This window comes from Phlebotomus papatasi, chromosome 3 (assembly GCF_024763615.1).
Source record: "Phlebotomus papatasi isolate M1 chromosome 3, Ppap_2.1, whole genome shotgun sequence".
Taxonomy (NCBI): domain Eukaryota; kingdom Metazoa; phylum Arthropoda; class Insecta; order Diptera; family Psychodidae; genus Phlebotomus; species Phlebotomus papatasi.
The window spans coordinates 72,901,564-72,913,573 of NC_077224.1; the positions used below are offsets into that span (position 1 = coordinate 72,901,564).

The 12,010-nt window shown below is 36.4% G+C and overlaps 1 protein-coding gene across 8 annotated transcripts in view; it reads right to left on the bottom strand.

Annotated features, from left to right (window-relative positions):
* LOC129807307 (synaptotagmin 1) overlaps positions 1-12,010 on the bottom strand; it is a 44,532-nt gene that overhangs the window by 24,587 nt on the left and 7,935 nt on the right. For 4 of the 8 annotated variants that reach the window (XM_055856491.1, XM_055856487.1, XM_055856486.1 and 1 more), the window contains 3 exons: positions 5,545-5,695; positions 1,420-1,700; positions 1,087-1,185 (listed from right to left, as the gene is read on the bottom strand). In XM_055856491.1, coding sequence (XP_055712466.1) covers positions 1,087-1,185; positions 1,420-1,700; positions 5,545-5,686 — 522 coding nt within the window. In that variant the 5' untranslated portion in view covers positions 5,687-5,695. The remainder of the gene's footprint in view (positions 1-1,086; positions 1,186-1,419; positions 1,701-5,544; positions 5,696-12,010) is intronic. The other 4 variants (XM_055856489.1, XM_055856493.1, XM_055856492.1 and 1 more) reach the window with 1 other exon arrangement.

The window sequence follows — 12,010 nt, forward strand, 5'->3', positions numbered from 1 at the left end:
ATCGCAGTTGTAGAAGATTTTCAGTTTATGAAGGGGATCGCGGTTGGATTGGCGAATATCCGTTACAGAAACTCTTTTGAAATCAGGACAGGTATGGGGATATTCTTGTTAGGTTTTTAGGAGATTACTTGGACAAACATTTGGACTTTATACATCACTTTTTGGAATGATGTCACCATTTATGAACAGCCAAATCGGAACCATGGATAACCGTAGGCAATTCTAGCACTATGTATGGCTGTGTGACGTAAATTGGATTCTAAAACAGAAATATCTGTTGCAATTCCATAAATTTGATAACTCTTTGGTCATGACCTAAATGAAAGTCCATGGTAGGAAAGGGATTATCGAAGTTAGGAATACTGACTAATTTCTCTTTCAAAATCAATGGAATCATTTGAAGGATTCTTATAGACTTTTTAATGGAACGGTAGAGCCCCCTACTACCGATCAGTTATTGACGATCGAGTATTCGAACTTCGAACACGGGAATAAAGAAAATCATAAATGCAATATTCGGAAATTACGGAATACCGCGTTTAGTTTTTAAGAAAAGCACATATATATATTTCGAATTCTTAGAATTTTCGAATTTGGTTGTTTTCTTGGTCATGAGTTATTCTAATAAATATCGCAAAGATAGTTGCTTGATTATAAACATTTGAGTTAATTTCTCTAGTTTTCCGTTGTTCTGAGGAAAGATTGATAGCAAAGTTAGCAACAGATTGATAAAAGAAAATTCACTACAATTTATTATTATAACTTTCTAAAAGAACGATTGTGGCGACAGTCGATACCGATGCAACGCAGAACAAATAAAATTGCTCTGTAAACTTTCAGGTAATTTATTTTCCAAGTAAGGTACTTCAGTATTTTCTTTAGAGAGATTATATTTCTCGATGAAGAGCTTTTCCAACCCTATCTTTTTCAATCTATCTCAATGATTTCTACTGAATTGAGATGCTATCTGACCTTTAAAGTGCTTACTTAAGCCATTTTTATTTCCCGCCCGCAAAAGTAATTGGTTGATTGAGAAAATACTCTTAAGGGGGGTGGTAGGAAAAATAAGAACTCCTTTTAACTCACTTTGTAGTTGAGCTTTCCGAGCTTCTGTTCACTCTGTTTACTTTCACCTTCGTCGGGTTCTTCAGCGTTTTCAGTCAGCTCTTCCATGTCAGGCTGTACCTACATTTGCGTCAGAGTAAATATCCAACGGATAGATGATGATGGGAGTATGAGACAAAGATGGAGTTTTTTTTGTTGAACAAGGCCAATGTTTTTTTTTGGTTAAAAAGAAAGAAGAAAAAAACAAGAAAATGATCTTGAGGCTGTGTCAAATGTCTCCCAGATTCTCGGGCTGAAGTTCTTTCTGCCCACACATCTTACAGTAATTTTGAGCATGACACCGAGTAGCATTACCTTTTCTTTGTAGGCGGACCCAAGAAGTTGGACAGATTTTAGATCGACACCCTTCATGCCCTTCTTGCCATCCTTGGAGCGGCGCTTCCGGAAGCACCGGCGGATGCAGCAAAAGCAGATGCCCAGAATCACTACGCCAACGCCAATGAGGATTGCCACAAGACCCCACGTCGGAATTCCCATGTCATGAGCAAATTTCGTTGCCATCTCAACCGCTTGCTCGCCCATTTTCTCGGCCTCACCTTTCGTAGGAGTCGGGGCTGTGCTGGTGTCTTCAACCTCTGTAAGTATTTAGCAAATTTTCTCTGTTATTTTACTCCTCATTTTCCAACTCAAACCACTTTCATCAGAACAGAGTTGATGCGTCTATTTATTGGTAGATAGAGATCATTTAAATTTACAAAGACTAAAGGTACACATATAGGGGAAATTGGGGCACCACCAATCACGGGGTAGCACCAAACACTAATCCAGTCACTAGAGGACAAGACTAGTAACACTAGTCTTGTCCTCTGAGGTCGAATATCTGATTAAAAAATCGCAGTGTTTGGTGCTACCTCGAGTTTAATGGTGCCCCAGTTTCCCCTATGCATGATGTCAAGCAAATTAAGAATGAAATGCTTAAAATGGAGTCTATTTCCTTGCTTTAGACATGGTATCATGTGCAAAATTAGTTATATTTATCGATTTTTATATTACATATACACTCCTAGAAAAGTTTAGACATGATTACTAATGTATAATAGTAGAATGGGATATTATTGCCATATTAATTTAAAATGATTACAATAATCATAAAATATTTTTTTCATAACAATTTTATTAGTAATAAGCACGAAAGGCAATATTTAGGTAGATAAGTTATAGCAATTATTTCATATAGATTTCACAAAATATTACATGGTTGTGTTAATTAAATGAAATTGATAATTGCAACTAATATCAGTAACGAATTTCATTTAGTCATAACTACCAATATAAATACATGAGCCTATATTTTTATATAGTTCTGTCAACTTTTGCAAGAGTTACGCAGGGTTATTCAACTAATTCTGGTCAACTATTTCATTTAGTTACCCGAACTACATATAAAGTTGGGTCTATATTTACTATATTTTATAGTTCTAATAACTGCATATGAGCTTCTCCTAACTAATTTTTTCTAAGAGTGTACATGGCTTAAAATGAGAGAACTATCATTTCAAAACTGCTTCCTTCTGCCTGAGTATCGGCTTAAAGGCGTCTACACATTGGGAGCTATTTTCGTCAAAAATTGCGTTTTTGACAGAAATTTGACGTTTCCTCCTACAACGCTGCAGGGAATTTCCTTCAAAAAAGCAATTTTTGACAAAAATTGCTCCCAATGTGTAGTCCATAAAATATAAAACAGAGATGTCAGTAAAATTCATATTGAAAATGTAAGATTCGAAGTCTCTGTGTCTAGTCTCCGTGTTAGAGCGTGAGTAGGACTGGGGAAAGCAGTCGAAACAGGAACCGACTTGTAGAGAAGTCGATAATGCAGAAGCATTTGAGAACAGAGAAGTTTCAAAAAAGACATGAGCATATTTCATTTTAAAAAAAAACATTACTCTGTAAAACAATTTTATTTGAAATAAAATTACTAAAATGTATGAAGTTTGGTATCCAACAAATTTTTGTCAAATGTGCAAGCATAAATACTGAAATTTTAAAAAAGAATTTAAACGGCCAATTTTATATAGATTTAAGAAAAAAGATATTAGAAATTCATTCTTTAATTTAAATGTTTAAAATTTCAATATTCATAGTTTTCTTTAACTCTCAAAGTCCGGAAATTTAATTTTAATTAAAGATTACGGCTTTATAATTAGTAATGTTCAAGATCGGTTGGGAAGTTTAAAACAGAGTTCAATTTTTTTGTATGTATTTTTTTATATAAAGTAATTCTCTATTTAAGATTAAGTGAATTTCTCCTAAAGTTCTTAAGTAATCACAACGTAAAAGATTGTAGACAAGAACGATAAACTATCTATAAGGTAAGCAACACTCCTTCAAAAAGTAACAAAAAATTATATTTGTGTTAAAAAATAATAAATTCAATTTAAACCCAAAAAATTGAATTTGGAACAGGTATCACAGTAAGTATTTAAGCTCAAGAGAGAGGAATTTTCAATTACCGCATTGACCAATTAATTTTAATATTTTTTTTGAATTTTTAAATTTTAAAACAGACATATCTTGGAACTAGAACTACAAAACCTATATATAATATTTTCCCTAAAAACAAAAGTTATCATTCATTGATAATCTTGGGAAAAATTCTTCTTCTTTTGAGATAAATTCTTGGTCAATCGTCCATACAGGTAAAATGTACACAAAATCCGACTTTGTTGGATTTTCCAAGATTAAATGTTAGCCTTTTCATTGATTTTGCTATTCGTTTTCATTTTTATGTTAATTTTCGATCTGTGAAAAATGTTTGGTCCTTAAAATGTTAGATAGATAATTTATTTCATCAACAATGTCTTAATAGTGCGTTACAATACGATTTTTGTGAGATGTTTGTGAGTTTGCATCCACCGCCGTCTTAGTGTTGGTGCCCAACCTCCAGAGCAAAACGGTGGAAAGGCTCTTTCGTAGGTTGTATATGCCATGGTAAATTATTCATCAAATGTATGATAAAAAACACCTTGTAAAAAAATCTTTTCACATAAAGTCGTAAAGAAAAAGAAACAGGAAAAACACTGATCTGTCTAACTTGCGCGGTTTTAAGCATTGTGAGAGAAAATGAGAATGGCTAGCTCAAACTGAGCTGTGAGCCATTCGAGCATACGCCTAATTGATAACTTTAGTCTACTGCGTCTACTATATGTGGGTCTACATTAGGGCGTTTCAACTAGGAAAAAATTTTTTGGCACTATTCTGAGGGTGCTCTACATGATGAGACAAGAAAGTTTTTCTTCTACGACCATATGATCAGACGCTGTTTAGAGGTGGCTGAACGACCCTCTCTGTAGTGTAAAATCCGGTAAAATCAGAAATTTGTTCTACAGAGAGGTTCGTTCAGCCACCTCTAAACAGCGTCTGATCATATGGTCGTAGAAGAAAAACTTTCTTGTCTCATCATGTAGAGCACCCTCAGAATAGTGCCAAAAATTTTTTTTCCTAGTTGAAACGCCCTAGTCTACATTCTATCAGAATATCGATTTTGTCATTTATCATTAAAGATTGCAATGCATGAAACTTTTCTATGTTTTAAATAGCAATAATCGTTAAATAAACCACCTACACTTATGGAGTCTACAAATTAGAAGTAATTTTCGACAAATATAATTGCTTTTCTAAAATTTTTTAACGTTTTTGCCTATAAAGATAAGGAATATTTTCTTTTAAAAAAGAACTTTTTAAAAAATTTGCTCTTATTGTTTGGAGGCCTTTAGAATGAATTACCTTTTGTGACGTATATAGAAATATGATCTAAATAGAAATCAATAAATTTTGTTTAATTACCTAATTGCACGAAATATCGATCGATAATTTTTAGAATTTTGACATTACTTAGAACAATAAAAATGATATCCACATTGTTTATTTCAAGTATAAAGCAAAGTAATCTGAATCCGGAATGGTTTTTAAAATATCTGCAATTTCAAATTTCGGTATTCCTGACACTTCAATCGTTAACTATGTCAGCAACAATTTGAGCAAAGTTTGAGCAAAACAGTTTGCAGCAAACAGTTTGAAGAAAACGTGAGTTTTTGTGTAGTTTTGTGGAATTTTAAGATGGCAGAACATTTGCAATTTTATTAAAATAAATGTCTTTTGGTGAATTTGCTCACTTTTGTGTAACACGTCGGTTTAAACTGTTTACATGGTCAAACTTCCAACAGGTTTTTAGGTAAGTTCTCTCTACTTTCGAATTGGTAAAAAAAAATCTCCACCGGATATGGCTCTCAAATCGGGAAGATTAGTACTGAACAAGAGGATTCTATCATTTCTTAATATTGATTTTTCTTTATCTTTAATCTATAAAAAATCCAAAGTAGCACAGATCAACTCTGCTATCGAGCGTGTTGAAAAAGCTTCCCTTTGGCGACTAAAAAATATCTCTCTTTGAATTGCGTCGAATTTTGCTGTTTAACTCACCAAAATCCGCCTCCGTCGTGGTTGTGTGCTTATGGTGTTTGTGTCCAAAGATGTGAGTTGCGAGGGTAGTCAATTCCGGGGCTGCTTCTGCAGCTTCTTCAGCTGCAGCCTCCCTCTTCCACATTTGTGCCTTTGGCGCCATAATTCAAAGCTATAAATGCAAATGCAGAAAAATTATCATCAGTTTGTGATTCTCTTAAACGCATAGCAACTCAAGAAAATTAATTCCTATCGATTAAATGTCAGAGTTAAAATGCTGGAAATATATTCTGAAGGGTAGGAATTGGAGTGATTTGGGTTTGTACGGAATTAGACAATTGATTTCAGAAGACAATGCGCTAGAGATGAGGGCTATTTTTATCCAACCTGCTCAATGGAAATCTCAATGTGTAAGTGATAAGAGAGAAATTCCCTTTCATTTCAGCATCCCACATGGAGGAAATTTAGAGGAAAGGAACAGCTCAACACATTTACGCGCATCAATTGAATTTTCTTCCTCTCTCACTCGGATTCTCTTTGGCACTCAATGGATTTTCCTTTAAGAGAGACAGGGAGCAAAAAATTATATCTACGAGCATTTTCTTTAGCTCCTAGCCTTTTTTTCTGCGCTTCCAACGCCCACCCACTTCTTAGCCCACTTCTTCTCACATTTCTTCTGACTAATGCTCTGAGAAATTCCTTCCGTTCTGTGTCATTTTCCATCCCCTAAATTGATTGATAAAGCAGGGATTTTTCTCAGTGATTTGTACAGAATTTCAGGGTTAATTCCACCCAAACAATTCACCAGTAAATTCCCAGTTAATTAGTATTGCAATTCGCTTTTAATAAGAGCATTAATTGAATTTTCCCACATTGTGTCAAGCCTTTGAGGGAGCTTTATGAAAATCAAGGTCGAACACTGTGGCATTTTCAAAGGGTTTTCCTAGAATTCCAGGCATAGAGATTTACTAGGAACTGTATTATTTGTCAGCCATGTATATTTTGCTGCTCCATCAGCAATTGTGTGACCTTTTCCAAACTGAAGCCTGAAGGATTCAATATCAATCCTGTTGCTCATTTTCGGCGTCAATGACGATTCAATAGCACGAATATGCATGAGAATTTAAGTTAAAGTTGAATTGAAGGTGAAAAACAAGGTGCAATAAACTAAACACAAACAAGTAAAGCTTACTGAATTAAATAATCAATAATTATGCATTCAAGTTTATAACTTAATCCAAATGAGAGATGCTTTAATGTTCCATTTAAAACAAATTATTGATTTTTAATGTTAGCAATAGGAATGGAGCAAGAAGGGGTAGTTTAAGCAGTTAAAGTTTTTTTTTTGAGTCTCATTTACCAGATCTTTATGAACTATCTGGAAGAAAACTAAGTCTAGCTAATTACACTTATACAATTTCCTATATAAGGGACAGCTTTCAGAATTTGCACATACTCTGGCTTCAAACATTATTTTTTCACGTTCCAATTTTAATCGTATTTGTATTTTTCAAAAGTTTTCAAAATATATATTTAATTAAATATATTTCTTCTAGGTCAGATTTATTAAAAGAATTTAGAAAAATATTAAATGTTTGATGACAGACTATGTAAGAATCCTGAAAGACTTCCCCTATGCTACTTCTTATCCTAACAAACCGCAGATGCTGGAGACGCTACACCCCTGCTTTGCAAACTTTGCTTTAATTTTAGAACTTAAAGATGGTCCAGTGACCATAGGGACTCGTACAGATGGTCTAAAGATAATCTTACGAGCCAGAATTAAAAAAGCTTGTAAAGAGCAGGAGTGTAAGGTCACCCGCATCAATGGCAATAAGGGAAACTGGGCATGGGTACCACCAAATACCGGGTAGCACCAAACACTAATTTTTATTTCTAAACTACTTAACAATCATCCCAATAATGCCTATAAATTTCTATAAGTCTTGTCCTCTGGTGCTAAACCGTGTTTGATAGTGCCTCAGTTTCTCCTATATATATTTTTTAACCCTTTATTAGATAAGACCATCTCAAAACGGTCTTCACAAAAATCACATTTACTGCGATTACAAAATTTTTTGTTTATTTAAAAGTATTATAGTGTCCACGGTAATAGTCTTACTAACATCTTTAGAAAGTTTGAACTCATTATGACTCTTCGTTTAATTTCTATACCCAGTTTTGTGTGACAGGTTAGAGAAAAGGCAACAAAAAATATTTGTGCAAAAAAAACTCATTTCCAGTTTCAAGAAAAATACCGATTTAAAGTTATCTGACTCAAATAAATTTTTTTTTTACTGAAAAAATATGTCGTTCTACTTTGTGTATTTTATTTAAAAAGTTTGAAAAAAGTTAAAATGTGAATTTTAGAAACCAACAGACTTTCAAAATTTTTTTTTTATATTTTCTCACCTAGCGCCTGTGGAGATATGTTCCACTTTGCCCTCCGTGGAGGTGGGCTTAGGGCTTGCTCTCACTCGCTCGCAACCCCACCTCGCTTGTTCCCGGAACTAATATGACTGAAGGGACAGTAATAGAATTTCTTTCTACCACTTCTTGTGAGAGAGTGTCTTCTTCTTTCACTGTCTAAAGACCGACTGCCTAAGGGTGAGCGAGGATCAAACCGAGCAAGCGGCGCTAGCCGGTGATGATAACATCACAAAAGAGAAGAATGCCACAAGCGGGTGATTTTAAGCTTTAGGTGGCGGGGGAGCTACCACATGCGGCCAATCCTGACATTCCGTCGTCCTCGGCGGAGACAGAGTTAAATTGGAAGGGTGCGAAAGAGGTCATGAGAACCTGTTCATGCTTCTTTTCTTTCACATCCACTGGCCGTTTTAAGATTGAATTTCAGGAAAATCAAAGAAAAAGAAACCAACTACTATTTGAAAGTTAAGGTTATCATACCACAGTTTTAGGCAAAGAGCACGCAAGATATTCATGGTCCCTAAAAGCAAACTTCTCTACCCAAGCAGTCTGCAGCCTGATTGGGAGATTGCTCACGATTAAGATCATGATTCCAAGTGCATTATTGGCTAAAGTTGAACCAAATATTTGCCGAGTATGACTACCGTTCTTGTAAATGAACTCCTAACCAGATCTTATTACCTGGTGTCAAATAGGGAAAAATAGATTTCCAAAGCCCAGTTTTCTAGTTGGATTCTTGTTCTAATTTTCTTATAGTAGATTGTTTTCCTGAAAATTTATTCTATTGCCCTTACCAAGACGGGGAACATGAAAATCAGACATGCAAGCATTCCTGCAGACTGAAATTTCTTGCACGTTCAGGAGATGTACCGTTCTTGTACTAGAATTTCCCAGAACGTTTTCACTCTTGTACTTTCCTTTTCCCAGAGTATACATCATCCTCGAACGCCCCAAAGGATCCATAATCCTCTGGTCCTTTGTGTAAGTTGATTTGTAGGGAGATGCACCGTTCTTGTACTGTAATTTCCCAGAACGTTTTCACTCTTGTACTTTCCTTTTCCCAGAGTATGCATCATCCTCGAATGCCCCAGAGGATCCATGATCCTCTGGTCCTTTGTGTAAGTTGATTTGTAGGGAGATGCACCGTTCTTGTACTGTAATTTCCCAGAACGTTTTCACTCTTGTACTTTCCTTTTCCCAGAGTATGCATCATCCTCGAATGCCCCAGAGGATCCATGATCCTCTGGTCCTTTGTGTAAGTTGATTTGTAGGGAGATGCACCGTTCTTGTACTGTAATTTCCCAGAACGTTTTCACTCTCGTACTTTTCCTTTTTCCAGAGTATGCATCATCCTTACCCTTCCCGGGGTATCCATCGTCCTTAGGTCACTCGTACAAGGTGATTTACCAGGAGATGCACCGTTCTTGTACTAAAATTTCCCAGAACGTTTTCACTCTCGTACTTTTCTTTTCCCAGAGTATGCATCATCCGTGGACTCCCATAGGGTTCTCCTGCCCGCAGGGTTGAAGAAAACAAGTCTGGAGCCCCAACTGAAATTGTAGTACGAGAACATCAATATACTGTTCTATTTAAGTCTTCAACGTCCTACGACTCTTAAGTGATACATCTTCCCATCTAGGCATCAATCAGCAACCTCGTCTTTTTCCATTAACATCTTTCGAGTTCCCCGAGAGCTTCGTTTACTGCACAACTCTTCAAATTGTCGGCTGCATATATTGCTCTGAATGGTTTCCGGCTAATTTGATATGAAGAAACGCTCTTCACAAGATATCGGTCATGACCTTTGATCTCGTCTATTATATAGGGACCTATGTATTTGGGCATCAATTTCTTCACTCCCTCTGTAGCCGGAGGATTAGAACGTATGAGGACGAGGTCTTCCACCTTAAATTTATGAGGTGCTATGGCCCTGTTATTATGAGCAGCGGCCTGTGTTTCTTGATGGCCTTTCATTCTCCTGGCTGCTGCTTCTCGTATATCTGGTAGAGGAATTATATTATATCTTCGATCTCCGTTTCTATAGCGGATGACACGACATTCACTAAGACATTTACTATTGCATTTCGAGGATCATAGCTCATCAATAACTTATGGGGTGTTTCGTTAGTGACCCTATTTTCACTAGAATTAATTGCCCACTGGACTGTTGGGAGAATTTTGTCCCAATCCCCTCCATTTTCAGAGTTAGATAAGCATTTCAGAGAATCTTTAACAATCTTAAATACTTTCTCGATCTGCCCATTTGCACGGGGAGTTGCTACAGCTACCGGGGAATGACGGATTCCATTGTCATTACAAAAATTTTGAAACTCTTTAGAACTGAATGCAGTGCTATTATCACTGACTACTACAGCCGGAAGTCCGAAAAACTGCGAGACTTCCGTTATAACTTTAATAGCATTTTTAGAAGTTGGCCCAGTAACTCCACGTAATATTGTAAACCGAGTAAAAGCATCTAGCAACCCCATTATATATTCTTTCCGTCCTGCAGCCATCGGAAAAGGCCCATAGAAATCGATATGAACTACGAAAAATGGAATATGCTTCTTCTCGGTTACCTACCACGTATGATGGTATTTGTCTTTTGCACCTTCGTGCATTAAACATCTCACGCACGCTTCAACATATTTCTTGACCATAGGTCTTATCCTAGGAAACCAGTATTCCCTCTCGATATTTTCTATTGTCCTGTTAAGTCCTGGATGACCCATTTCATCATGTGCATTACATAAGATGTAGGATCTTAATCCCCTAAGCACTACGAATTTGTTTCCTTTATCCGTTTTTCGGTATACTCGGTCATCTTTGACGTCATAACACTTGCGGAAAGACTATAAATCTGGATGTCCTTTGGCATTTTCCTCCAGAACCGTACGAATCCTCTGTATAGTTTCGTCCCCACTTTGAAGGGCGGCTACCCAATCTTCATCTGCGATTCCTATCGTGAGCACGTTTGGTATGTGTCGATGAACGGGCGGTCCGACAGGATTCCTACTAAGGCTATCAGCGTGAGCCATTTTGGATCCCACTCTATGCTCAATGTTGAAATCAAAGGGCAACATTCTCATCCACCATCTAGCTATACGCGAAATTAGGTGTTTAGTAGTCAACGAATGTTTTAATGAATGACAATCTGTTACCACTGTGAAATGTTTTCCCATTAAAAAAATATTTAAACCTTGCCATAGCTTCAACTACTGCTAGAGTTTCCAATTCGTAACTATCATATCGTGCTTCGGTATCTGTAGTAGCTCGACTGAAATATGCAATAGGATGTAATTTCCCTTTTGTGTCCCTTTGCATCAATACCGCAGCTAGTCCCAATTTACAAGCATCGCAATGTAATTCAGATTCAGCATTGGGATCGTATATTTTGAGAAAAGGCCGTTCAGTTAAATGAGATTTCAACTTGTTAAAAGCTACCTGTTGCTCTTCCTTCCATTCAAAGTCTATATTTTTCCTCATTAATTTTCGTAGTGGCAATGATATATTAGCATACCCGGGAACGAATTGCCGGAAATACCCAGTAAGTCCTAAGAACTGACGTACCCCCTTAAGATCTTTTGGGCGAGGGAATTGAGCTACGGCTTCAATTTTGAACGATCCGGGACTCATTTTTCCTTCCGATATTTCATGTCCCAAATATGATACCGTAGAATAGAGAAACTTACATTTCTTTATTTTCAATGTCAGATTGTGCTTTATTAGTTCCTCTAGGAGTTTTTCTAACACATGCAGATTATCATCCGTGCTTTCGGTGGCTATGAGGATGTCATCTACGAAACATGAAATTCTATCATCTTTAATAGGACCTATGACTTTATCCATTAGTCTCATGAAGAGAGCCGGGGAATTTGCTAGTCCAAACGGCACTCTTTTATACTGATACTGAGCATCCGGATCCGGAGTCACGAAGGAAGTGTACTTTCGAGAATCCGGATGCACAGGAATCTGATGATAACCCATCATCAGATCCAGTGAAGTGAAAACTTTACTTTTCTGAATTTTGTGCAGTTCTTCTTCAATATTGGGAACCGGA